This window comes from Mustela nivalis (assembly GCF_964662115.1).
Source record: "Mustela nivalis genome assembly, chromosome: 9".
Classification (NCBI taxonomy): Eukaryota; Metazoa; Chordata; class Mammalia; order Carnivora; family Mustelidae; genus Mustela; species Mustela nivalis.
The window spans coordinates 27,713,157-27,740,751 of NC_139028.1; the positions used below are offsets into that span (position 1 = coordinate 27,713,157).

A 27,595-nucleotide genomic window follows, 5' to 3' on the forward strand; every position below is an offset into this window, starting at 1 on the left:
ACAGTCTGGATTGGGAGTGGGACAGGAAGGCCCTGTGGGGCCTGAGAGAGATGTTTGGGCCAACACCGTGACTCCCTGAAAAACTTCCTGTGCTCCGAGGGTGCCCCCGCGCTCAGATCAGTGTCATGGGGGACCACCAGGTATCGCGTCGGTATTGGTCCCCCACGCGCCTCAGTTTCCCGGTGGGTGTCAGGAGCCACTCCTCAGGACAGAAGGGCGCTGCAGGGCTGCAGGGACAGCGGCGCGCAGACGGAAGGTCGCGGAGAGCGGACTAGCCTGGCTCGCGGCTTTCGGTACCCAGGCGGGAAGTGAGCAGAAAGTGCAAAGCGGGAGGAGCCCCGAGAAGCTCCGAGGGCCGCCAGCTGGGAGGCCGAGCGCGAGAAAATGCAGGTGCCGGAGGTTGGCGGTCGGCTCGCGCCGGGCGGACCCCGAGGGCCTTCAGGTGCAAGGGGGCGGGGGCTCCGGGCGTCTGGCCGCCGAGCCGGGGCGGGCCGGGCCGCGGGGCATTTAAACCCGGCCGACTGCCAGCGAGGGCCACGCGCCTGGCCCCGCGCCCTCCTTCGGCCACATTCTCCGCCTCGGATCCCGGACCGGCACGATGCGGTCTTCCTTGGCTCCGGGTGTCTGGTTCCTGCGCACCTTCTCCAGGGACAGCTGGTGAGCCGGGCTCGGGGAGGGAGGCGCACCGGGTCCCGGAGCAGCTCCCCGCCGGCCCCGGAGCGCCGGAGGGCAGGAAGCGGCCCCGGCCGTGCGGGGACCGGCGGGGGACAGCCGGGGAACAGCTCGCCTCGCACACCCCACCGAACCTGGGCTTGCGTGCGGGGCCACAGAGGCCAGGGGCTGATGGAACTGCTGATCCAGGGGCCGAAGGAGTTGCTGAGTGGCCCTTTTGCTCTCTCCTACTCCTTGGATAATACAGAGGCCAGAACTCAGTGTCCTGAAACCTCACCCTGGGCGGGGTGGGGTGGCGAGGGACAGACCTCTGAGATCAGAGCCACAGCTGCTCCTCCGCTGAACCATCACCCCCGCCCAAGGAGTGCCCGGGCTTCTGCAGTAGCCTCCTTCCTGACCTCGCGGGGCTGTGCGGTGGGGTGGGGGGCTTCCAGCTCCCTCCCCATCAGAGCCCACACACTGGAGCAGTCTGCTTGGTCTGCACAGTGTTTTGGGGGCATTGTGTTAGCTGCCATCATTGACAAATTGTAAAATTTAACGTAAATAGCCAGACCCCTGGCTTCTCTTGAGAAACCGTGTAACAACACTAGGCCTATATTCCCAAATTATATGACTAGGGGTTGAGGATCTCTTTTGGATAGGGTGGGTGCTCTTAAGACGACCAACTTACTGGTTTTAAGACAGAAAATCCTACATACCCAACCCTCTCCCCTGAGGGAGGCTGGGATGGTTGATCACAGCGCTTGCCAAGTGGTGACAATCCTCACTGGTGACAGCCCTCAGTCACTTCCATCCGTCTTCGCTCGTTTCCATTACTTCTTTGATCCTTCTGGAGCTTAGGACTGTTAAAATATTTTTTCATAAAAAGTTGAAATCATGGCTCTGATAGGTTACAAAAATGAACATGTGCTAAAGATTTTATTTGACTTATAATGAGAGAGGCAGAACATGTCCAGGAAGGGGGGAAGAGGGAACTGTTGTTTAATGGGTACAGAGTTTCAGCTTGGGAAGACGGAAAGTTCTGGGGACGGATGGCGGGGATGGTTGCAGGGCAATGGAAAGGCACTTCAGGCCCCTGACCTGTACCCTTGACAATGGTAGAATTTATGTGATGTGTATCTTACCGCAATTTAAAAAGAGTCTGAAGAAGTTGGCCATTTGTAAATCAGGAATTTTGAGACCAAACTGACTTTTCCGCAGGTTGGGAGAAAAAACTATGAATTGGAGACTGTCCTTTCGTTCACACAGTTTGTACGACTTAACAGTCACCTGCTGCTTCAAAGCATTATAAAATAGCCCAAAGTCAAGGAAAGGCTAGAATCTGATAACTGGAGGGGTGTCCAGTTTTTTTTTCTTCCCAAAAGTCTCCCCTACTTTGATCAAAAATACTTACAAAGATGATTCTTGATCACAAAATAAGGCCGGTCTCATTAGATTTGATCTGATATTATATATATATATATGTATATATACATATATATATATGAACAGCAAGAGTGTTCATCTACAATATGAGCCTTGTTAAGTTGCTTTGCTGGAAGTTTTCATAAGAAATCTTAGACTGGACTTTTAAAAGCCTTTATTTATTTATTATTATTTATTATTTACTTAGCGTTTAGGAAGACATGACACTGCTTTTCACACTAGGTTTTACCTGCTGTACCTATAAATTGGGCAAATTCTTCTCTTCTTAAAGTCCCTCAAATACCCTGCATGTCCTGGGCCTGCCAGGGAATGACCTTCCTTATTTGCCTGTAAGGGAACACAGTAAGCCAGGTTTCTTGGGAGGGTTTTATTAGTATTGGCTCCACATAGTCAATATTAGTTCCTTAAAAGGGGCTGGCTATATCTGATTAAATGATCATCACTGTCAAATAGGACATTCCACGTAAGGCCTTGGTTATATAATCAATTTTTTGAATTACATCCGTGTTTAAAAAAAAAAAAAAAAAAAAGGGCAGGGCGCCCGGGTGGCTTAGTGGGGTTAGCATCTGACATTTGATCTCCGCTCAGGTCTTGGTCTCCCATCCTCTGAGTTGGAGCTCCACACTGGGCATGTAGCCTTCTTAAAAAACACCAACAAAAGGTCAATTTCTTATTGAATGCTTGCTAATAACCATATTGCTATGAAAAGCAGGAATCCTCAACAAAAGTTTCTGAATTTGGGGGTGGGGGGCGGTCTGGTAGGGAGAATAAGAAATGTGCAAGTGTTTTGTTGTAGTTTACAAAAACAGAGTCTATTGAATTGTTTTGGGTTATACACTGCTGAGGAAGAACTAGAAGTGCTTCCTCGTATTTCCAGAAAATCGAACATTGTAACATCAACAATATTCTAAACATAACGACAGCTGTCCCTCATCAGTTCACTTGGGCTTCTGTGATTCTTATTCCATTGAATCTTGGGTTAGCAATCACCTAAGCCTGTCTGCTTCTTCCCTGGAGTTCTGGAAGTCCTGCCTCAATCTGCCTATATGTTCTTTCCAGACATGTAAGCAATGCCGTGAGAGACCTATACCCCAAGACTGAGTGTCTGGGACAGTGCTTTTCTGAGATAGTTCTCGATTGGTAAAGATGCAACTTTTGGCCTACAGCGGATTGCAGAGCCTTTAGGAAGTATCAGAATGAAACAACGGCCTATAGGTGACAGAAACCTAAAGGGGTGTGAATTAACGTACTATGATAGTTTTCAGAAGTGAACAACCTGATGAGAATTTGTGACCAGAAAATGTGGCTAACCAGGAAATGTTCCTGAGATACGCAAAACAAAATCCAGCCAATTAAAAATCTAGTGTCTAAAAACACAGTAAGGTAAATTCAAAGAAGATGGTGAACATTACATTTTTACTTATAAAAATGAATGAATACAATTTGTATGGAGGAAAAAGATCTTGAGATATTTAAAAATCCTGAGATTGAATTTATATAATATCCCAAGGACATACCAAGAATATCAACTCAGGAGACTCTGTCAGTCTGGAGTAAGGCCTACACATCTGTATTTTATTTATATAAGTAAGCTCTACACCTGGTGTGGGGCTCAAACTCACAACCCCCAGATCAGAAGTCCCACTATCTTCCTACTGAGGCAGCCAAGTGCCCCTATGCCTCTATTTTCATAGAACTCCATAGGAAATTCTGATGTCCATCCCGAGTTGAAAACCACTGACCTAGAAGATGTTCAATTCAAATTAAAGAAGTAAGGTTGCAACCCAGGTAGCATTTTAAATCAGAACCAAAAATCGTGACTGGTCGCCTGTAATATTACTGTTAGACAGGGCTGCCAGGCCACGGATACATGGTGGTAGATCTTGGACCCGGAGGGCACTGAGAAATCTGGACAAACTGCTCATGTAGCCTACCATTTGTGAGCTGTTAATATAAATAATAACATTTTGCCCTTAGAAATGTAACCTAGTCGAGGCTGAGTGTCTCTTCTGATTTCACAGCTATTTCCATGCAGTTGGTTGATAGCAACATATCAAATAAAACTAATTATTTGCAGCCCTTCTCTTTTTATTTTTTTAAAGAGTATTTATTTGACAGACAGAGATCACAAGTAGGCAGAGACGAAGGCAGAGAGGGGCGGGGTGGGGGGGTTGGCAAGCAGGCCCCCTGCTGAGCAGAGAGCTCGAAACGGGGCTCAATCCCAGGACCTTGGGATCATGACCTGAGCGGAAGGCAGAGGCTTTAACCCACTGAGTCACCCAGGTGCCCCATCCCCTCTCTTTTTATAAAAAGTGAAAAAGTAAACTTTCCAGAGGCTCTCTTGGGGGTCTCATTCATAGTTTTAAGTATGAAAGGTGTCCAGAAAGTTTAATTTTATTTTGCATTTAGGACTTGATTTTGGAAAAGCAAAACATCAAAATTTGTTAGGACATTTGAGTGCTCATCGTGAGTGCCTAAGAAACTTCTTGTCTGCCCATTTCAAAGTGATGATAATACAATAAAAAATAAACTTAGAAGGTAACATTGTAAAGAAACTGAACTGTTTCCTAAAAATCTTTGTTTTACAAAGTATAGAAAATTATTCTGTAGGACACTGGATGTTTGCCATCTAGGCAGGTTCCCCAGGAGGTTAAAAAAATTTTTTTTTTTACATCCTCTCTTTAAAAGCAGACCAATAGCCAACATTCAAGGAAATTTTGGCACTTTAGCAGAGAAAATCAGATTCTACTTTTGTACTCTTTTTTAAAATAATACAAATAAAACAAAAACTGAGCCAGATTTGGACAAAACTTTACCATAATTATTTATTTTCAGACTCCTTATTTGCATGTACTATCATCCGAAGGAAATCCAATCCTCTTTTCACAAACTTCTACAAATGTATCCCTTCAGGTTTTGTCCTTTATTGTCCTCTTTCTTATTTTGGAATGACCGGTCATTTTACTTTAGGATAAAACTTTTCTTTTTCTCTTCTTAAAAAACAAAACAAAAACAGAAAACCCCACCATATCTTATCACCGTGTGTGCCAGTTGTACATGTCTGCCGCTATTATTCCTAATGGAGTTTCATCCATATGTATTAATTATACCATTTAGCCAGAGTAACTTCTGTTTTAGAGGAAATAGGGTTGGGGAGGGTAGATAATTATCAACAGCCTGTCCCACACCAGCGTTTTAGAAGAACTCATGAATACACCTAACACAGCTTTCTACAACCACACGTCATTCAAAGTATGATTCCAGCTATGTACTGTGTTGGCCAACATCTCCCAGAGTTAAGCCAGATCTGGACTGAAATCCTTTCACCACGGTATGCTTCGTGCAATTGCCTTCTCTAAGCCTCAGTTTCTACAGGATAAACCTGATACGAGAACATTCTTAACTTCCCGTGGCCGGTGAAGGGCCCTGAGTAAGTGTCCTTGTCCTTTCCTGCTGGGTGTAGGGCTGGACTCCTATCACACACTAAGCATTAACGTGGTGCCTACTGTAGGCACATTATTATTTTTATTACTTTATTATTTTTATTATCTTGAGCTCTGGGGCTTGTAGTAATGATTAAGACCTGGGCCTACCTTCCTGAAACTAAGGATCAAAGTCTTCTCAGACTTACTGCCTCCCCATGTCCCCAAAGAGGGCGTTGAAGCAGAAGCGAAGAAAGCAGGTCTAGCTAGACCTTCCTCTACTAGGACACCGGAGGCTGGAGTCACTGTGAGCTTTGGATCCCCCGCGTGTCGAGCGGGCAGGAGCAAAGCCCGCCTCACAGGACTGTGTGAGCGTTACGTGAGGCCCCGTGTGTGAAGAACTTAGACCAGGCCGAGGCTCGTGCGAACCACTGACGGACCCTTAATTACTGACTCTCCTTTTCCTCGCCTTTTCGACTACTCTGTGCCAGACAGTGTTGATTTGTAGCTCACTGCAAGGCAATGAGTTGTTTCCCCACCTCACCTATGGGTGTCACAAGGCCCAGAGAAGCTCTGCAGCTTGTCCGACCCCTGTAGTTAGTACGTGACCCAGCCGGAATTTGCACCCAGGTTAGTCCTTCTCCCTGGCCCGGGGTCCTTCTGATCTCCTCCTGCTGAGATTGTGTCAGGGGACATGTCCCAGGGCCGGCTGGCCTCACACAGATCACTCCATCCCTTTGAGGTTGTAGGGCCTCGTCTATAACGTGGAAATGACCATGTAACTACACCACAGGGTTCGGGTGAAAGTGAAAAGATGAGGAAATCACACGGCCCAGGGCCTGGGGCGTGGGGGCCCGGGTCCTGGCTCACGGTCCGTCCTTGGTCAGCGCTAAGTGCTCGTGCATGTCTGTGTTTGGAGGGAAGGATCCAGCTTCAGCAGGAGGAGAAGGTGGCCTTGACCCAGGGGATCTGGAGGTGTCCTGAGCAGAGGCCACGGAGCCGGCAACGGCATGGAAGGGAAGACTGACCCATGTAGCTACTACTGGATGGGAGCAGAGGAGCACGGAGGGAGTGGCCCCCAGAGGGAGACAGGCAGCTCGAACTGTGGGAGCAAAAGTCGGAGCCACAGAGGTTTCCTTCCAGGGAGATGTTACTCCTGCCCCTCCTCCTCTGTGTCAGGCTGGGGCCGGTAGAGTCCTCCCAGCCCTGGGCCTGGCCGGTGCCCCGCCTTCAGGCCCCGCGTCTGCGTGGGCATGTCTGGGGGCAGCTGGGAACATGGGCCTCTGGCCAGAGATGACTGCAGCCGGCGCTCATGGGGCTGGGCCCATTTCCTGGGGCCCCATGAGGGAGAAGCACTCAGGACAAGGAGAAGAGGAGCCCGTGGGAGGCGGGACTGGCTGGATGAGCAGGAATTGGGGGGAGGAAGGCTTTGGGCAGGCAGGAAGGCAGGAGCTGTGAACTCCCACATCACTGTTTGTTCCCCACACCCTGATCTTCCCCGGTGAGCTGGAAAGGCCAAGGCTGCCAGCTGGCCTCCGCTGGAACAGACGGCTCCCCTTCTAGAGTTTACGGAGGGCTCTCGTGGCCAGATCCTAGCGCCCACCCCCAGGGGACACAGAAGCCCTTCGAATACATCCCCAGACCCTGCTGTATGCCGGAGGCTTCCTCACCCCCCACATCTCAATCCTCTGACACTCTTGCGTGCGGGACTTGATCACCTTACGTTAGTTCAACTCACTCAAGGCCACAGTCAGCAGCGGGACACAGTCTCTTTTGGTCTAAGTCTGGTGATCTTTTCCCTGTTCTGCTGGGACCCCGATCAGGGCCCCCATTGCTGCCTGAGTAGCATTGTCTTGTCTCACTTTTCTGGTAGCTGCGAAGAAGGCCTTGGTAAGGGCCACAGAAAGGGGGCCTCAAAATGAGCTGTGGCCGTGAGGGGCTGCTCTGGAAAGGACTGGAGATCCAGATGGAGAAACTGGGGGACACACTATTATCCCTGCCCCCACCGCGCGGTCAGAGCTGGTCACACAGCATGGCCCTGTGGTCTCCCCTGCCCTGTCACTCGTCCCTGTGGTCTCCCCTCCCCTGTCACTCGTGATGGCTGCCCTCTCCCCAGCTGCCTTCTGCTTCCTCTTCCCCTCTGCCGTTTCCTCTTTCCCGTCTTGCAGAGCAGACTCCTACCTCCCTTGGCTTTGGGAAGAGGATCTGACTTAGGGCCTGTGGACGGGTCTGGCATGATGGACGTGGGTGGTCAAGGCCTTATTTCTTCCATTCAAATTGTGCCAACTGAGTGCTGAGGTCGGACTGGAGCCATCCAAACGTAACGACAAGATGAAGGACAGACATCGGGGCAGAGTCTCGGAGGGTTCCTGAGTCGGTGTGTATGTAGGGGGCCAAGCAGCTGCTCTCCTCTTGGCCCCGGGCTCACGCCTCGGACCCCTGACACTTCACGCTCTAGGCGGCCAGAGACTCTCCAGGGGAAGTCCATCATCTTGCCTTGCTAGGCGGGACCCTGACTCTGCCATCCCCAGGACATTTCCATCTGTGCTATTTGCATAATGTCAACCACCTCTTCCAAACCCTTCCAACTCTCACGCCCTTCCAGACGTTTCCAGCTGCCTAGACAACACATCATGCTGGAGCTGAAGCCATGGCTGTCTGTTGACGGTCTCGGGCTTCCCTCACCGAGTCTCCTTGTGCAAGCTTTCTGCTTTCCTAAAAGTGATCATGAACTTATCTGCTCATTTATCCTGCGAAGTCCTGGGCTTCTTATGGCCACCTGCCAGTCTTTCCCTTTGCTGGAAAGGATCTCGGGACCAAGCTCTGAATCAAGCTGATGTCTCCGAGCAAGCTCTTGAGTCCCAGCTGGAGGAAGGGTGACAAGGAGTGGATTCCTTTGGCTGACTTTCTGCCCCCAGAGGGCTTTGGGCCCGTCTAGCCATGACCTGCCCCTGTCCCACCCTGTATGCTGAAGGCCTGGCTCTGGGCTCAGCCTCTATCCTTTTCAGATCTGTGGAGTCCCAGAACAGGGACCTCCAAAGACAGGCCACCAAGTCCCATTTCCTCAGGGCAAGTGCCAAGCTCACCAGCAACCACAAGCAGCCTGTCACCTGGCTACCTGAGCAGCCCTAGCCGTCCACTAGCAGCCCCTGGTTGAGGCACGGGGGCGTAGAGGGTGGCTGTTGAGGGAGCTGAAGTCCTCACTGGCCTTACGGGGTAGGGGGTTGTGATTGGAATGTGATTGGAAAGCAAGGAAGCAGGTACTAGGGTTGACCGGGTGGCTACTGGGGAAAGGGTGCTTTTTTCCATCACCTCCTAAGACCAACGTCCCTCTCTTCTGCTGTTTCTTGTTGTTCCGGGTTGTTGTACTAGTGGTGGTAACAGGTCCTGTGGGGGTTTTATTTGTTTTTAATCCATTGCTGCTTTGGGACACATCGATCCTTGTCCTCACCTCAGAAGTCCCCGTGCCGAGTCTGGACTGTCCACTAACAGTTAAGAGATAGCTAGTTCGTCTCACTATCTAATTTGGTTACTGAGTAACCAGTGCTGGGTTGGGGGAGGCTAGGACTCTAAGAAGTGCCACTTCCTGCTAACAAAGATTTAGGGGGTCGGTCACGGAGCAGGTGGCCTCATTTGGAACCGTCTGGGGGCCTCGCTGTGCCTGGCCTGTCAGCCCAGCCTGGCCCAGGACCTGGGCTGCCATCCCTCCCCTCACTGCCCCCCAGGGCCCACTGCTCCCTTCCGGGGGCCTCTTGGTTCCGAAGAAAGGGCTGGTAAGAAGGGAAGTGAAACCTGTGGTTCTGCACACCCCGGAGCCTCTCAGCTATCTTTCCTGTGAGAGGCTCTGAATCTGGCAGCTTTTGGTTGGCTTAGCTCAGCCCTCCACCTGATCAGTGACCCCAGTCCCCTTTGAACGGTGGCACCTTGGCCTTTTTCTCGGAATAGCAGCCAAAGTGGAATGGAATGGAAAAAGGACTGTGGAATGGGAAGTGGACTGATCGGACAGGAGGCCTGGCTCCAAGGGCGCTCTGCCCAGCTAGCCGCGGGCCTCTGCGCTCCTCCCCGCACCTCTCTGCAGTCCAGGGAGGAAGTCCCAGAGGGCACTGATGCCAGGCCTGACATCACGGCACGCCTGAGGGCCTCCTGCCCCACCCCCCACAACCCCCTAGATTCATGACTCTTCTGCTTTCTTGGGTGTCAGCTTTTCTCCTGGAGGTTGAGGTCAGAGCAGAGGGAAAGGGCAGGCCGGGCTCCTGGAGGAGGGCAGGGCTGGAATCTCCCAGGTCTGGATACTCGTGTGGGCCCCTCCCGACCCTCCTTATCTGCTCTCCAGGGAGCATCTGGGCAGGCCGCAGCAGGCCAGAGTCTCCACGCCATCCCACTGCGGGCTCAGAGGTGAAGCCGGGTGGGGGAGGGGAGTGTGTGTGGGAAGAGCAGGGGGAGCTGGGAACTGTGCTAGGCCTCCGGGCGGCTCTGACCAGCTCCCGGGAGGGCTTCCCAGGCAACACCAGGGTCTGTGGCTGACAAGGGTCTTCCTCACTGCTGGGCCTGTCATGGGAGAACAGTCAGAGCTGGGAGCTTCAGTGGGGCCTCAGGGATCTGTCAGACGCAGAGGAAATCTGATTTGTCTCCACAGTCAGTATAGCTAGCAGCCATGCTAGGCTCAGCTGAGCCCTGGGAGGGGTGGGAGTGGGGGCTTAAAGATGGTCCAACAGGGACCTGGGAACTCGGGGGAGGGTCCCATTGTGTTCACTTGTCTTTGAGATAGACAGGCTTGGTGCTCTCATCCACATGCCACTGCTGAGGAAACCAGAGGGGAAAAGATGGAGGGACTTGTGTTCGGCTCCCCAGTACACCAGAGGCAGCCCAAAAGTGCTTAGTTTCTCCCGCCCCAGTGCTTCCCAGACAGGGCACTGGACCGGCTGTCTGCGGGGCCATTGCTTCCTCCCAGCCATTCCTCTTTGAGGAAGGCCAGCTGGACACCTTCCCTCTTCAAATCCCCTCAGAGAATGTCCCCAAATTCTACAAGCCTCTGAACTAGGAGGCATAGGCCATATGCCTGTGGCTGGGACCTAGAAAACATGGCTGCCGCAAAGCTTTCTGATGTTGGTCACTGTGACAGTCCCTCAGAGTGACCCCACATTCCCTGGAGAACTCAAGGGAGTTCTCCTCTGTGACCCACCCATGTGTCCCTGGGAACTGGTGGCCAGGGGGCCCTGTTTGTTGTAGAGGAGCATACAATCCAGACCAAATAGTTGGAACTTCGTTCTCAACAGCATGGAGGGTGGCTGGAAAATGTTAAGCCTGGTAATGGGTGGGTGTGTGAGTGTGTGTGACTTAGTTCTCTTGAGAAAATGCACCATGAGGTTGTGGAGAGAGGGGAGTCAGAGAACCCGGGTAGGAAGCTCAAGTCCAGGGTAAAGGAAGAAGGGGCCTGAGAGCCCAACCTAAATCCAGGCTCTTCTGAAATTGGGGGGAAGTGAGTTCGGGGTTTGAAGGCAGTTCCCTAAAGAGGGCAAAGTATCCTACCCCTTAGGTTCATAAGAGGGCAAAGTATCCTACTCCTTAGGTTCATGGAGCTGAGGATGGAAAGTTCTCCAGGGCCTCTCCTCCCCTTGTCCATTCTTCTCCATGAGATCTTGAAAAACCCAAGGCTCTGGATCTTTCCTAACGCCTGCCCCTTCCTCCTGGCTTGTGGGCCCTTCTCAAGGTCTGTTTTCCATGTACGTTTTGGCTGCTGGCTGCTGACTCGGCTCAGCTGATGCTCTCCTGGGGAAGCAAACATTGACTCAGGAGGATGTTGAGGCCCTTCCCCCAGCCCACCCAAAGAAGGGCAGGGCCTGGACATGGGGTGCACGCTTGAGAGGTGCCTGACTGAACTGTTCTTTCCATCCCAGACTGGTCCTTGGGATGAGAAGTGGGGGAAGGAGAGGGCGCATGTGATGTGTGAGCCACAGATGGAAAAAATGAGCCCAAGAATGAGCCTTCTGTCCCATGGGACTGACCAGACTGGGCCTGGGAAGAGGATGTGGATTCTGGCCCCGGCTTCTCCACTGTTGCTACATTTCCAGAGGTGTCTGGCTCTGCTCTTCCTGGGCTGCAGCCACTGCTAGGCCTGCTGTGTTCAAGGTTTAAGAGGAGTCGTGAGCTCACTTTAGAGACAAGCCATGGCGACCTCCCGCCTGCTCCCACCATTAAAACCATTGCTGGTATTTTTTAAAAACAATTCTACTTGGTTGCTCCCCTGTCTCAGCAGTGCACACACAGGGGCTTCCTGACCTTAGTGAGGTCACAGGACAAGAGAGGTGATGGGAGATGACAGAAGCGGTCTGGGGGAGAGGGGTGCATAATTTGTGTGGTCTAGGGGGCTGGGCCAGCTCTGCTGGAAGGCCACAGGAGTTGGGACCAGAGAGATTGGGCTCTCTGAGTGCGCCAGCCTCTGGGCATCTGTTCCCACCCTCCCCTTGGCCTCTGTCCCAAGGAACTTGTGTCCGGTTGGACCCTGAATTAGAGCGTTGGCCGTGTGGAGGCCCTGGGGTTGCCAGAGTGGGTCACGTGGGACACTGCTCCTGAGCCGAGACCGACCTCCCACTAACCCAGGCACCCGCCTCTCCCTGCAGGTTCCGAGGCTTCATCCTGGTGCTGACCTTCTTCATCTACACCTGTTATCACATGTCCAGGAAGCCCATCAGTGTTGTCAAGGTGAGGCTGGCCTGGCGGTGAGGAAGAATGCAGGAGATGCTGGGCTCCCGCAGAAATCAACTCTAGTAGAATGGTCTGAATCTTATTCCCTAACTGGAGCCACGGAGATGAACGGCCTTCACATGGCCAACCCTCACTTTTAGTAGTTGTTCTTCTTAGGGAACTTTCCCTAGGTGCTCCTTTGGACAGCAGTGTCAATGGGCTATGGCGGGAACGGGAGGGCAGGGACCGCAGGCTGTATGGGCTCTGCTCAGACTCACCTTGCCCTTCGTGGAGGGTCTGACGCACGGCCCCTTGCCCCTGTGGCGGGTTCCTGCAGGAGGAGCTGCCACAGGAAGGCTCACGGAGTCCACGGTGCCGGCCGCGGTGCTGGTGTGGTTGGGGAGGGAGATGGTTTGCTCGGCTCAGGGCCGAGTGGGCTCTGATGTCAGGAGGTGAGCCCCGACCTGTGCACCCTCTCGCCTCTTCAGAGCCGTCTGCACCAGAACTGCTCGGAGCTGATCAATCCCATCAACGACAGCCACAGTATCAATGACACAACGTGGTGTGACTGGGCTCCATTCGGTAGGAACGGGGCACATTGCTCTTGCCGCAGGAAGAGGTTGTCTGGGGCCAGAAAGGGTTTCCTGCAGGGGCCGCCAAGCACCAGCTCTCTGCCTCTCCCCTCTGTTTCCAGATAAGAACAACTACAAAGAGTTACTGGGGGCCGTGGACAATGCCTTCCTTGTGGCTTACGCCATCGGCATGTTCATCAGGTAGGAGATGGGCCAAGCCTGTGACTGTCTCACAGTGGGGGGCCCCAGAGCTGAGGGCTCCCCCAGGTCGACGAGAGGCAAAGACATGGGCCCACACCACCAGCGCCTGGCCATTCTCCTTTCCTTCCCACGGTCACCCGGCCGACTCCTTCACCTGGCAGGCTTCTGTAGCTGCTTCTTCCTAGAAAGTGTTTCCTCTGAGGTTACTCTCACAGATGACAGTGGTGGTGGGATGGTTGGAATATGGGTTTTTTTTTTTCCTGAACTGGGATCCTTTGTGGGTGGCCGTGGACATGGACATGGCTAGGAAAACCGTCAGCCTCTCCTAGGCCTAAATTAGCCCAGCAAGCATGGCTTTGACGTAGTGAGCCTGCTGTCTGTTGCCAAGAACCAAATGGGAAGAACGCCAGGTACTGCCTTCCAGTGGCTCACAGCCTAACAGAGGGGCCTGCTTCACAGCTGGTTCCAAACCAGTGTGGTGGTTTGGTGACCAAGGATGGGGGTGCCACACTCACTTGGAGGAGGGGCACAGGCCACGGGACTGAGAGGAGGAGGAGGAGGGAGAGTTCAGTCGTAGAGTGCAGAGCTGCATATGTTTGGGGGCAACCAAGTGAAGATGTCCGGAAGGCATCTGGGTGTGACCCCTCAGTGGGAGAGGTCAGGATGGAGGCTACCCAGTTGGAGCCATAAAGCTGATACAAGGGACTGCGCCCTGGGGCAAGTCTGTGAGAAGGAGTGGTCAGCAAAGGCAAAGGGGTGAGCAGGCCAAGGGGACAACAAACGTTTCAAGGAGCATGTTTAGCAATGGCAACTGAGGCAGCAAAGTCCAGTGAGTGGAGACTCAGGGGCCTCCCTGGCAGGTGGCAGGCTGCACAGAGGTGGTCGGTGGCCACCTGGGCCAGAGGCAGCTCAGGGGTGCCGGGAGGAGGCAGCTGGTGATTAACCACAGATCCAACTCTCTTCTCCAGCGGAATTTTTGGGGAGCGGCTCCCCCTCCGTTACTACCTTTCAGCTGGAATGTTGCTCAGCGGCCTTTTTACCTCGCTCTTTGGCCTTGGATATTTCTGGAACATCCATGTGCTCTGGTACTTTGTGCTTATCCAGGTACGAGCCCCTGTCTTGCACTCAGACCTCTGCTCCATCGTGGGGAGGGTTGTAGAGGCTGCTAGTGTGGTTGGTTGGGGTTGGTGAGGGCTGGGGAGGGCCCCGCAGCCCGGGAGGGGGCAGAAGGAGTCTGCACCATGGCCCAGGCCTGTCCCACTCATCTCCAGTCTCCCTGCAGATCTGCAACGGACTTGTCCAGACCACAGGCTGGCCCTCTGTGGTGACCTGCGTTGGCAACTGGTTCGGAAAAGGAAAGTGAGTGTGCGGAGGGAGGAGGAACGGGAGGTAGGCAGGGAGGGCTGTGGGGAGTGAGGAGGTCTCTCATGGCCCTTAGTATAATTTCAGGGTGAAAGGTTAGAAACTTGGGTCTGTCTTGCTGACTTTCACATTTAGTTCAATGTTTTAGTGGCTGAAAAGCATTACTGATTTTTCTCATGGATAAGGTTTTAGTCCACAGGACAGGCCACCCTTGTTACACTTTTTCCTCATAATTGACTAATTTCCATTTTGCATGAAGACAAAAATGAAACCTATAAAGCATTATTATTATTATTATTATTATTATTATGTACTTGAACTGGTTTCTGTGGGGGCGGGGGGGGGGGAGAAGTTGGTTTTGAGCAGGGTTTCTCCAGCTCAGCCCTACAAGACATTTGGGGCTGGTCGCTCTTTGCTGTGGGGCAACCTTACACATGGCAGGATGTTTAGCAGCATCTACCCACTAGATGCCAGAAGCATACGTGGAGCTGGGACAGTTAAAAACGCCCAGACACTGCCTGTGTCCCCTGGAGGTGGGGTGGCCTTGGTTGAGGACCCAGATTTGGAGTAACAGCCCCAGGACAAGAGGGAAGAGAGGAGTGGGGGCCAGAAGTGCTCGGGGTGGGGGGAGCTCCATCTGGAAGGCCTGTGTGAGCTGGCTCCAGTCGCTGGATGAGGGGAGCAGGACCCCCGGCCTTGGCTGTCCCTTGCTTGGCACCTGGCAAGCCCTCCCCACCTCCCCCCATGCTGTCTTTGGGCCTGGAGGCTGGAGGCTGGAGGCAGCCAGCTATTTGCACTTGGCCAGGGCGGGGGTGATGAACCCTGTGCTTCTGTTTTGACTTTCTTTTACTCTTCTCCCCTGTCTTTCCTGGTCCTGCCTCCCTCCCCTCCAGGCGGGGGCTCATCATGGGCATCTGGAACTCACACACATCCGTGGGCAACATCCTGGGCTCCCTGATCGCTGGCGTCTGGGTGAATGAGCACTGGGGCCTGTCCTTCGTGGTGCCGGGCATCATCACCGCTGCCATGGGTGTCCTCACCTTCCTCTTTCTCATCGAATGTGAGTGGCCCCCGCCCTCCCTACGGGGCTCAGAACTGAGCCTCCTCCTTCTCTTCCTGGGGCCCGGGGGAAGGCAGCTGGCCCTGGGGGAGGACTACTGGTGTGTGTGTGGCCAGGGACTAGCTGCCTCTCTGGGCTTCAGCCTTTTTTCCTTTTTCACTTGTAAAAGAAGACGAAGAGGGAGACGAACAGCCTTTACTTGCTATTGGTTCAGGGCTGGGGGACTAAGCAGTTGGCCTGTGGTTGCCTGGCAAGTGCTGGCTCTGACGTGTGAGCGGGGGGGAGTGGGAGGTGATGGGACCCTTGTCACTTGCTGTCCTCTTCCCCATTCTCTGACGGCCTTGGGAGATAGCTCAGCCCGCCCTTGTAGCCACTTGGTAGCCACAGAATGGGGGCCCACAAGGCCCTTAGTGACACCGGTGGCGTTAGGGGAGCCAGGCCTGGAGGTGCCTCCCGAGCCCGGGTTCCAGGCTCCCTCTTGCTGGGAAGTAGACTGGCCATTAACTTGGCGGCTGGGGGCAGGGCCTGCTGGGAAGCTTCTTAGAAGGTTGGGTTTTTCTTTCAGACCCAGAAGATGTGGACTGCGCAGCTCCCCAGCACCACACTAGTGTGAGCCTCTCCGCCCGTGACTCCATCCATGGGGGCAGGTCCCAGAGAGGACTGGGGGCAGTAGGGGCATTGTGCGCCCACAGTTAGCTCACAGGCTCAGTGGCAGGACCTTAGGGTGGCTCCATGACAGACTGATGGGGCCTGGTGGGACATTTGTTCAGTCGCAAAGGGGGGCGCGGACCTCCTCCAGCTTGGGAGACTCGGCCTGCCGCTTGGGTTGCCCCCCCAGCTGGCGGGCAGTGGCCTCTGGCTGTGCTCCCAGCCGGGGCTCTTCTCTGTTCAGGATGGGCTGGAAGAGAACCCAGACAGCCCTGAGGACCTGGGGAACGGTCCTCGCACCAACAAGGAGAGCAGCCTGGAGAGCGCGGGCAGGTGCTCCAAGGAGCCAAGGGCGCAGCCTTCGGCCATCAGCTTCCTAGGGGCGCTCCGCATCCCGGTGAGAAGTTCGTGGCCTGGAGCTCTCTGGATGTCCCCAGTGGCGGTCGGGAGATGGGGGCGGTTCAGGGGGCTCTAGGCTCTGTGTGAGGTGTGAGGGTGCGGAGCCAGCTTGGGGAGGGTAACACAGGAGGGTGGCCCTCACACAACAAGACTGGAGATGTGCTTTGTGCAGTAGTTCAGAAGGAGGGGGGCGGCTGCTGAGTTCCTCCTGGGGCTACCCCTGGCTCAGGGCGCCTGGCATGCCTTTCCGACAACCTCTGTCATGCTCCGCAGGGTGTGGTGGAGTTCTCCTTGTGTCTGCTCTTTGCCAAGCTGGTCAGCTACACCTTCCTCTACTGGCTGCCTCTCTACATCTTCAACGTGGGTGAGGACAAGGGGCAGAGGGGCGGAAGGGCTCTCTGAGGAGGCACACGTGATGCACGGGATTCCAGAACACCATTGGGATGTCCGTGCACCCTCTCCTAGGGCAAAGGGAGACTTTTAAAATTTATTTTTCCTTTGGAAGTTAGACCTCATGTACATTACCTCAGAGACCCTGATTCCAGACACCTTTCTTCCCTCAGACCAGAGTTGGGGGTTCGGAACTCAGAGATGTGTTCTGTCATCCTTCCTGACTTCCTCTCCAGCCTATGTATAGGAGAACCCACCTCCATCCAGCTGGCTTGGCTCACAGATGAGAGGGGCTGGATGGTTCAGGGACAGGTCTGCCTTTGAATGCCCCCCCCCCACACACACACATAGGAAGAGGGCCTGGTGAGCTACCCCTCTGCCTAAAGCCTGAAGTGAGCACCGCTCTCCTCTCCCCAAGGGCTGCCGGGAACCTCCCAGGACTGACATCTGGTGCCTGGGTCAGCGGCACTGCCCTCCTTCAGGGCCCACTCTAGCCTGTCCCTGCCCTCGGAGCTCTGCCATGGCCCAGGCCCTCTGCCCCTCAGCTATGCTGCTCCCTCCAAGCCCTGTGGGAGGACCCCAAAGGCTGCTTTGCAAGTGCTGTACTTGCTTTGAATAGGATGCCCTGGGGATTATGCAAGGCCAAATCCCAGCCCCTGAGTTATAGGGCCTTCTCTCAAAGATAAGAGGGAGCGGTGCGCCAGGGCAGCTCTTGGTTTTGTAGCCTTGATGCCAGCTTCAGAGTAGGAGTCAACCTTGAGGCTTAGGCTACAATTCCAGCTTCAGGATCTTGCTCTTTCTAATCCAAGGACAAGACCTGGGACCTGAGGTCGCCATTTGCCTGTGAGTCTCCTTCCTGGCTCTGTGTATTAGCAGAGACCTCCCATGGATAGGGAGCCTCCTGGTAGAGGCTGGCCAGGAGCTCAGGAGCAGAGCACAACTAGAGCTGGTGAGACCAGCGGTGTCCCCCTCCTCCCCCCGAGCCAAGGTGGCCTAGTCTGACAGGGCTCTCCTGGGCCAGACCCCAGTGCTTTCAAGGGAAGTCTTTTCTGAGAGGTCAGAGCCAGCCTGCAAGGGGAGAAAAAGTACAGGCTGAGGTGTAGGGGAGGCTGCTGCAAATTTACTTGTGACTCTGGCTAACCAGTTCCCATGGGTCCTCACTCCTTCCTCTGAAACCGTAGACAATGGGACTGGGTCAGGTGCTCTGTAGGGCTTTTTCTGGCCATGGCACTCCAGGACGCCTGTTCCGAGCCCGGCTCTGACCATATATTTGTGTTTTCCACAGCTCACTTTAGCGCCAAACAGGCTGGGGACCTGTCGACCCTCTTCGATGTTGGTGGCATCATGGGTGAGGCCCTGCCCTATTCTGCCCTGGGCAGTATTCCCCTATTCCCCCTTTGTCTTGTGGGGGTGCAGAAGGATGGGACAGGTCCAATGTGATGTGAACTAGGCAGGTGGCATCAGAGAAAAAAGGGCTCCTACCCAGCTGGGGAGACCTCAGAAAGTTGACCCTTGTGTTTGATCTTCCCATAAAAGCAGTGGGTGTGGGGAGGGCTTCAGAGGGAGAAGTTCTACTGGTTCTGGACGCCCACACCCAGGCTAGCATTGGGTGGAGCAATGGGACGAAACGATGGGGCAAGGCTTGGGGTGCCACGTTAGTGGGCGGCTGTGGTCCCACTGGGAGCAGCTGGGTGCCAGTTGGTCTGTATTCTAGGCGGCATCATGGCGGGGCTCATCTCCGACCACACCAACGGCAGAGCCACCACCTGCTGTGTCATGCTGATCTTGGCTGCCCCCATGGTGCGTATAACCTCAAGAGAAGAACGCACGTACTCACATGTACCTATGCGGGCTATTGCAATGTGTGTGCACCTGGGCGTGGATGCACACGCCTGTCTTTCTGCATGTATGCACGTCCGTGTGCACGCTGGGGGAGGAGAAGTTGGGGGCGGCACAGACTTCAAGATTCAGACTGAGGACTTTGGAAAGGGGTTAGCAAGGATTTGGCCTTGGTGGAGAAGAGGGAGGCCAGCAGCTGAACTTCCTAACTCAGGAAAGAATAGGAAATTCAGGTTGGGTGTGAAAGAAGCCTTTTTGAGAAACAGGAAACAACAGATTTCTACATCTTAGACCCTCCACCCCAGGAACCATTAAAGACCAAGAGTTCTGGAGTAAGGTGGACCTCTGGGGTTCCCTGGGAGGAGAGGGTGTGTCAGACTCCCAGTCTAACCTACACAGCCCATGGGGAGGCCTGGGTGTGACTCAGCCTCTCCCTTTTCCTCTCTCAGATGTTCCTGTATAACAACATTGGTCAGAACGGGATTACCAACTCTATAGGTGAGGGGGTGGCCGCAAGTCGAGCCAGCGCAGAGGAAGAGCATTGCCTTGGGGGCCCCAGGAAGCCACTTGGGGGCATTGGTGGGAGGCACAGGGAAGTGGAGGCTCTTGGCCGGACGCCTGGGGGTTTCACCTGCTTTAGGGCTGGGGCTGGAGGTGGCCGCTAATCCCTAATGAGCTGTCTCTGTTACTGCCTCAGTAATGCTGATCATTTGTGGGGCCCTGGTCAATGGTCCTTATGCACTCATCACCACCGCGGTTTCTGCTGACCTGGTAAGCAGGCTGCCTCCCTGGGGCGGGGGAGGACTCTGGGAGCTTGGTCAGGGCCTGGGCACATCTCCAGGTCCAATATCCCATATTCCCACTCCCTCCCTGGTGCACAGAGATCCTGGTGTAGGAGGGCCTTGAAGTCCTTCAGAGTCTGCCATCACTAGCCCCCTTCCTCTCAACTCCAAGCCCCAGTTGCTGCCTTGCCCCAAGTTAGCCCTATCCTGGTCCTGGTGCTGCCTGGTGCTGCGTCTCTGGTTGGCCTCTCCATGCTTTTCTCTCTCCCCAGGGAACTCACGAGAGCCTGAAGGGCAATGCAAAGGCACTCTCCACTGTCACGGCCATCATCGACGGCACTGGGTCCATAGGTCTGTGACTCTAGTTTTTGGCCCTTGGCAGCTGAGCCCTGAGGCTTGTGTTGAGCATACTTCTTGGAATGCCGCTCTCGGGTGGGCGGGCTGCTTAGGGCCCCTTGTTGGGTGCCCCTCTCTGATGTTGTGTTCTGCGCAGGTGCGGCTCTGGGGCCTCTGCTGGCAGGACTGATTTCCCCCACAGGCTGGAACAACGTCTTCTACATGCTCATCTCTGCTGATGTTCTGGCCTGCTTGGTACGAGATCTTGGGGGTACAAAGATAGGTATTGGTGGGGTTGACTCTCCTGTCTTGCCAGGCTGGAATCCTGGAGGTCCAAAGCGTTGACCATGAGGGGTTCTGAAAGCAGCTGCTCGACACTCAGAACCCCTTTGTGGTCAAGGCTAATGTCGCCCTCCCCCTCCCTCTGTGCCTCTGACCCCCCCTCCCACAGCTCCTCTGCCGGTTGGTGTACAAAGAAATCCTTGCCTGGAAGTCATCTTTGAACAGAGACAGAGGGTGAGTCCCCAGATAGCTGTAGACTTCTTAGGGGAGTGAAAGCCCGTGTTCACTTCTCCGCACCCAGCCTGAGCCTACCTGTGGCCCGGACTGGGGCTGGACCCTGGAGGTGCTCCATGCCCCGCCCCTCTATCGTGCTAATGTGTCCTCTGTTGTCCCCATGTGTCTCCGTAGCTCTAATTTGGCCCTAACCCACCCGCGGTAGTATTTTCCTCAAGTCCCATGACTTTTGTGAGTATTGTCTTCAAGTCGGTGGCTGACGTGCCCTTCGTGTGGGGCCTGCATGCAAATCCTTTCTCCTCCAGTGTGATTTTTTTCCCAGCTTTCTCTTGTTTCTTGGGGGCCAGCTCTGGAGACTCTCCACCCGAGCTGAGCATGGTGCTTGGAAGTGTTTCCTGAGCAGCCCAAACTGCCACAGGGGTTGGCAGACTCTTCTCCTCCGGGCGAGTGGTAGGGCTTTTTGCTGTACCCCTAGGACAGAGACGAGATCCAGGGCAATTGTTTTTGCTCTGAACTAAGACTCTGAGCCCTACATGCCTCTTAGAATTCAGAAGCCAGGATATCTGGCCCCTCGGCCTGGGGTGTACAGAAAAAAGCAATAACCAATCAAAGTCTCTGGGATAAAATTCCAATCAAGCCTCGGTGGCTGGCCTGGTGTGCTCTCTGTCCATTGCCCTGTGGTGGTGGGTGTGGAGGCCGCATGGACAGGGCAGTGCCAGGGCAGAGCCAGCAAAAGGCTAGGCCGTGTGCTGGTGCTGAGGGGAATGTTCCCTCTGGCCTTTCTGGCTCTGCGTCTGAGCAGGAGGTTCTGGCTAATGCGGAGCCGGCCAGAGTGTGGACCTAGTCCTGGATGGTAAACGTGTGTCAACAACCCCCGGGGGGTCAATGGTGACCAGCACAGTAGCCGGGGAAACTCTTCCCCTGGAGGATGGCATCTTTCAGGTTCAAGGGTAGAAGAACCGAGAGCAGGAGGCATAGCAGAGTATCTATCCCGCCTGCCCTAGAGGAGGGAACAGGGCAACTTGTCCCCTCCCCTCGCCTGCCTTCTTGGGCCTGGCCTGAGGGGAGACTCGAAGGTTAAGTAGCAGGAAGGCGGGGGGGGGGGGGGGGGGGGGGGGGGATATATTTAGTCAGCATCTGCTCCCTGCCTGGAGTTGAGTCTGCCTTCAGACGCAGCTGCTTACCTGTTAGGCACTGTGAGACATCGGTTCTGTCATTTAGAGAAGAGAGAACAGAGGCTCAGGACAGGGAATGTGACTGAGGCCTTCAACTGAGCCTCAATTTGAACCCAGGTGTGTGGGGGCTTGCTTTCCTCTGTCCTCTTGCCACCCGGAGCTGGGCGGGCTCTGAGGAAGGCTGGTGCAGGGGGAGTAGAGGAGCTTGCTAGGGCAGGGGGACCACTGGGCCTGGAACCGGGAATCCCTGGATGGTCCCGACTTCTCAGCTCACTCGCATTGATAAGACCATGGGCATGGCCTTTGTGCCCCCACATCCTTCTGTGTATAACTGGGTGTGCTCAAACCTAAGCCACAACCACTTGATCCGAGGCTGAGACAGGATGGATCTGGGATCCCGCTTTGTCAAACTGTCAGGTGTGGCACCAACATTGCAAGGCTTTCATTATCAAGCTTACTTGCTAATTTGCCACTGAAGGGGAGTAAGGGAGCCCTAATGACAGAACAGCGATGAGAGGCAATTATTAAGGGACCCTACAGACCTGCCTTCCCTGTACTCCTCACTGGGGCAGGAGCTTACAAACCTGTCTGTGTCTTACTTTCTCTTCCCTTGCCTCTCACCCCTCCTGTAGGTATAAAGAGATATGAAGCCCTGATTTGAAGAGAAGCACGGAGGGCCCCAGCTGATTCCCAAAGTGCTCTCCCCCAACTCCCACATGGGAGCAAGACAATGGAACCCACCACAGACGGGCTGACTGAGGGGCTGGGAGATTCTCCGAGGGAAGGGGCCTGCCAGTAGGAGGACTCACAGCCCTAAGCTCCAGAAGCTGCAAAGCAGAAGGGTTGGGGATCAGAGCTGAGTGGTGTCTCCAGCTTGGTAAGGGAAGGATCTGCTCTGACTCTTGCTTGTTCAGATTCCAAGGCAGGAGGCAGGGGGTGGACATGGGCCCAAGGCCTGGCAATGGTGTGTCTTTCCTTCCTGTGTGGAAAGTGAGCCTCGGTGCTCAGCCTATACCTGTCCGTGGATTTCTGACCCTATTTGAGAGCCACCGAGCCTCGCTTCCTTCCTTTGTCCATAAGCCAACTTTCTCGTGTATTCCCCATGTTGGAACCCCTTCTACCCTGCATTTGATCCTGACTCCTGACCCGAGTCGATTAAAGTGTTATCACTGTATTCTGTGGGACCAGGACCAGGACCAGGAGGTGCCGAGGGGACAGACGTTAGGGAGGCATCACTCTTGAGCCTGGGGCTGGGCTTCCCTGGCCCCAGTCTCATCCCAGCCCTCCGTGTCCCCAGGGGAAGAGCATGTCAGAACAGTGCGGGGGGGCGGGGGCAGGCCTGACTAAAGCCACAGGGGCCAGTGACCACCAAGTGCTCACTGCAGATGAGCCCTGCTCTGGGAACAGAGTAGATGGTGGGCACGGAAGACGGACTTCCGCCCGAGCACAGGCCCCAGGATGACGAGACTAGCAAGAAGTGCCTGGCTCATTCAGGCCACTGTCCCATGTTCAGTGGCCTGAACTCTTTGCGGCCTGCCTCCCCTTCCCCCGTGTTCCTGCCTTACTTCTCCTGCCCACCCCACCCCAGAGTGCTGCCTGCCAAGCTAGACCTTGGCATTGCTCCCTGACCTCCGAAGCCACCCATCAGCACAATACAGATCCCTTTTGCCAGCCGGGCCTGTGCTCATCCTTGTCAGGGCCTGGCACGGCCGTGTGGGCAGCCACGTTCCCAGACTGGGGCTGGCCACATCTCCCTGAGGAGATGCTCGTGACCACACGGTGGGGGGTGGGGGCCTGTGGGGCTCAGCAGGAGCTAGAACCCCACACAAGGTGCAGCTGTAGAGCCCTACACAAGGTGCAGCTGTGGCATTAACGGGGACGCTGGGGCCAGGGCAACACTGACACAGCTTGTACACATTGCCCTGGTGACAAACTGACACTCACTCGGGTTTGAAAGCAGGTGATGGTCTGGGATATCTGGGTCGGGTGCCCCCCGGGGCGGTATGGCCAGCTTTCTTGGAGGCTTCTTTCCGAGCAGAGGCATCTGAGCGGCTCGCTGAGGGAAGCCACTAGATGGTGCCATCCTCCGCCGGCAGAGCCCGGCGTGGGCCGCACACTCTTCCTGCTTCCAGGTGGGGAGCAGAGGGTGCTCTGTTCACCACCTGTCAGCCTTCTCTCCATTGCATCGGGTCAGGGTAGGAAGGCTGGGAGACTTCCTCCTGGGGTGGGAGGCTTCCTCTGCCCTTGCCTCGCCCCTGACTCCTGTGAAGCCTGTGTCCTCACCTAGAAGGCAGTCCCGGCACGACCTGCCTCAGAGGATGGGCATGAAGGGAGCCGACTGAGTCAGTGTTAAGCGCATGCTGCCCGGCCCCTGAGGAGCTTGACTGGGAAAGGGAGAAGATAGAAATAAGGAAACATTTCTGAACAAGACGGGGGGGATCGCTGGAGATGGTGCCCGGAGCTGAGAGGCTGCACCATCCCCCAGTCCAGCCTGAAGGGACAGGGGAAGGGGTGTGATCCGTGGAGGAAGGGATGTGAAAGGCATCAGAAGAAGAAGGAGTGGGACTTGGGCACGCGGCTAGTTTGATAAGGTAGGGAGGGGACCTGGAAGAGGGAGGACGTGGACAGGAACACTGAGCACACCGCTCAGAGCACAGCAGGGGGACCGGGAGAGCAGCAGAATGTGCCGCTTGTGCCTGGCCAGCCAAGGGATCAGCGGGGTGCTGGCAATGAGCAGAAGGCCCGTGGAGCTCAGCCCCTGGCCTCAGCGATGAGGACGGGGGATGTGGGTGGGAGTTAGGGGGAGACGGCAAAGGTGGAGGAACCCAGGCCCTGGTCTGTGTCCCTGTGCACAGGTCTCCCAGGCCCCGGGTTCCCTGCCCCACCTCCGCTCTGGGCGCCGACTGTTCCCAGGAAGCCTGCTACCTGCCTTCTCTCTGGGCCTCAGCACTCACTTGGGGCTAATGCAGGAGCATTACGTTAATTAGTTATTCATTTAATTTAACTTCACATTTGGTCTCAATTAAGCTTAAAGTGTTCTTCCTTATAGATGTTACAATAGCACTTGTAATTAAAAAGCAATAACTCTTTGCATTTCTCCTTTAGAGAGCCATTGGGAGGCTGGGGTGGTGTGCGGTTGCGGTGGAGGGGCGGAGAGGAGAGAAGTAATGAAAAGAGAGGGAACCCTTGGTACTCGGAGGCTTTTAGCAAGGCTGAAGTTGGGGCAAAGGAGACTCAGCACATCATAGGGACTGGAGATTGCTCTTGGGGATAAAGCCATGAGGTGGGGAGAGGATGGAAACTGGAGGGTGAAACGAAGCAAGACTTAGACTCGGAGGGTGGGGCCGTAGATCCTATGGTGGGCAGGATAACACCCTCTCCCCCAAAGATGTCTACATCCTAAACCTAGGGCCCGTGAATATGTTAACCACAGATGTGATTAAGCACCATGAGATGGGGAGACTATCCTGGGTGGTCAGTGTGGGCCCAGAGTAATCACAAGGCTCCTTACAAATCAAAGAGGGAGGCAAGACTGTCAGTGGTCAAATTAGAAGATGGGGCTCTGAAGACAGATGAAGGGTATACTAGCTCAGAATCCACAGGGACAGCCTCTAGAAACAAGAAAAAGAAAGGAAATGGGATTCTCCCCTAGAGCCTCCAGAACCTTTATATGAGCCTCGTGAAACCTAGTGCAGATTTCTGACCTCCCAAACTGTAAGATAAGAAATCTGTATCATTCCAAACCACTAATTCGGTCGTACTTCGTTACTACAACAATAGGAAGTTATTACCTGTTCCTCAGTGTAGACCTGGGGAAACATCATTTGGAAGACTGAAAAACCAAAGAGATCCCCAAAGATTAAAAGGAAACATGTAGGGAATGGCTATGTAACTCTGAGGTCCGGGGAAATGCTGCCTCTGTGACTTCCCCAAGTTCTCTGAGGGCAACACCTGACACATTCTTTACAATACCCAACATGGTGATGGAAGCCAGAAAAAAGTAACTTTCTCATTCTGTTCATGGTGTTGGGTCCTGATTTTGATCCCTACTGTCCTTTCTTAGGTCCCAGGAACCTGAGACAAGAAGATGTGTGCTGGGGTGGGGTGGAGGGCTGGAAGCATTTTTTCCTGGAGTAAACAGCGACTGCTGATAATGATCTGTTAGAAACAGAGACCAAGAAACAAATACATTCTTGGTTTGTGGCTTTGGTTCTCCCACTGGCACCTCTGAAAACCAACCCAAGTATCAAACATTCCAGGTGGACAGCGCTTAAGAGAGAGACAGCTGGGTATGTCCTGGAAAATAGCCTCTGGGCGGCCCCACTCTGTCTCTCAGCCAGGGAGGAGCCAAAGTCCACCAGGCAAAGACCCACCAAAAACACACGGTGGATGAGTGCCGGTGTCTCTGAGGTCCCACGTGGCTTTTAACTGCTTTGTCTTGGACTCTTGCCCAATCCCCATTCTGGGTTTTCCGTTCGACTTAGCTGCGGCTTTTTGCTATTTCTATCAACTGGATTTATATTGCTTGACCTTGGTCCCTTGTTTTTCATTCTTTTTTTTTTTTTTAATGGAGCAACACAGTAAAATACTAAATAATATAAATAATAATAAAAGTACATAGAAGCTTAGGCTGGAGCCAAACTACCTGACTTCAAACCCTGACTCCTGTTTAACCCTGAGCTGAATGACCGCAAGTAAATCACCCCTTCCTGATCGGTGAAACGGGGATATTAAGAGCACCGACTTCATATGGTTGCTTATGAGGATTATTTAATATTTACAAAGCATTTAGAAAAATGCTTAGAACATGTTTGGTAAATATAATAAGAACTGATTTCAGCCTCTGAGGAATAGAATATTTCCAGGTATTAGGATGGAAATAGAGATTAAAGATCGAATCCTATGAGCTACAAAAACTCCTTCCAACCCTGAGTTCCTGTGCTCCTGTGAGGATGAATCCCACATCTGGAAACTTGTTCCTACATACCAACAGCCAGATACTTAAAGGTTTAAGACAAGAAGTTATGACAAAATATTTATTATTTGTACTCTAGGTGCTAATTAAAAATTCTGTAATGGAAATTCTTACCTTTTTAAAGATATTGGTTAGAAAGGACGGGGGACCAATAGCTACAAAAAATATTAGCCAATACAGAAATCAGGAGTTGCTTGCAATCCAAAAACGATCCTTAAACTGTCTGAGGAGTGAGATGTTAGGAATCCTGATGTCAGGTTTGAACCCCATTATTAACTTGGGAAACTCTGAAAATCTCTTCTGCTCTCTGCCTCTTTCTCTTCCATAAAATAATTGCGGCAGGTTTCTTTACACTTTGAAAAAAAATCAAAGTTTGAAAATAAAGTAAAATAAAAATGCTTCAACTGAAGCGGCAGTGAGATAGAGTTGATGGAAGAGTTGTCTTAGAGAACAGAAGGAGAAATGGATCGCCGTGCGTTAGGATGAAGTGACCAGATGCATACACAGTACAAAGCATGAACTAATAGCTATGCATTTCCTAGGACCTGAACGATGGTACAATAATTTTGATGAATTTTTAGATTAAATAGCTAATGCAGCATGTCACTAAAGAATGTCAGCTTTACTTCCATTTTTATATATGAGAAATTTAAGGAACTTGTCTAAAAACTACCTAATATGTGTGTGTTTTGCTGGTTTGAGGGACCGTCTAAACTATAACACGCAGCGCCACCTAGCGGACCGAGCCAACGTCTCCGTTGTGGGGTAGTGCCTGCTAATGGAGCTTGTCAGGTTTTACCAGGCTCTGAAACCACCTGTTTTTCATGGCGCACTCTTGATTTACTCTCCCTATCCGCCTTGTAAAGAGTGTGGATCACCACAGTCTCTCTGCTACAGGATCCCCTCTGGGTAAGGCACAGTAGAGCACTGCGTGCTTGAAAGCCACTGACCAAAGAATGATGAATGGGGCACTCAGATGACCTCTAGGCCCCGCCTCCAGGAAGGCAGTGAGCCCAAGGGGCGCCATATTAAACACCGTAGGCGTGCCCTGTGTAGAGCTCTCAGTAAATTCATTTTTTAAGCCTTCTGCTTCTTATCCCACCCCTGTGGGGGTGTTTTGGGGCTTGGCCATGACTG

General features: G+C 53.7%; 2 protein-coding genes across 4 annotated transcripts in view; one reads left to right on the top strand and one right to left on the bottom strand.

Moving 5' to 3' along the window:
• Nucleotides 1-24,572, top strand: SLC37A2 (solute carrier family 37 member 2). Of its 3 annotated transcripts, XM_082683273.1 has the most exons (19): nucleotides 199-657; nucleotides 12,140-12,221; nucleotides 12,692-12,785; nucleotides 12,898-12,976; nucleotides 13,945-14,080; nucleotides 14,259-14,335; nucleotides 15,232-15,398; nucleotides 15,964-16,007; nucleotides 16,291-16,443; nucleotides 16,719-16,809; nucleotides 18,121-18,183; nucleotides 18,550-18,635; nucleotides 19,124-19,172; nucleotides 19,372-19,445; nucleotides 19,729-19,807; nucleotides 19,950-20,047; nucleotides 20,244-20,308; nucleotides 20,483-20,539; nucleotides 22,116-22,657. In XM_082683273.1, exons 1-18 carry the CDS (start codon nucleotides 599-601, stop codon nucleotides 20,511-20,513), a joined length of 1,527 nt encoding a protein of 508 aa, XP_082539399.1. In that variant the 5' UTR covers nucleotides 199-598; the 3' UTR covers nucleotides 20,514-20,539; nucleotides 22,116-22,657. The 3 variants fall into 3 exon arrangements, with proteins under 3 accessions (XP_082539400.1, XP_082539399.1, XP_082539398.1); XM_082683274.1 differs by lacking the exon at nucleotides 20,483-20,539 and having other exon boundaries at nucleotides 1-657; nucleotides 22,116-24,572; XM_082683272.1 differs by lacking the exons at nucleotides 199-657; nucleotides 20,483-20,539 and adding an exon at nucleotides 9,678-9,802 and having other exon boundaries at nucleotides 22,116-24,572.
• Nucleotides 18,909-27,595, bottom strand: part of TMEM218 (transmembrane protein 218) — a 25,840-nt gene continuing 17,153 nt past the window's right edge. Inside the window, exon 5 of the transcript XR_014298811.1 lies at nucleotides 18,909-20,779. The gene's annotated coding sequence lies outside the window, so the exon portion shown is untranslated. The remainder of the gene's footprint in view (nucleotides 20,780-27,595) is intronic.

Bases quoted from the DNA above. Each gene is read 5' to 3' on its own strand.
- SLC37A2 (XM_082683272.1), top strand. From the start codon at position 9,693: ATGACTCTTCTGCTTTCTTGGGTGTCAGCTTTTCTCCTGGAGGTTGAG. The intron at 18,636-19,123 runs GTGCGTATAACC...TTCCTCTCTCAG, and splicing joins TGATCTTGGCTGCCCCCATG to ATGTTCCTGTATAACAACAT. The intron at 19,173-19,371 runs GTGAGGGGGTGG...TTACTGCCTCAG, and splicing joins CGGGATTACCAACTCTATAG to TAATGCTGATCATTTGTGGG.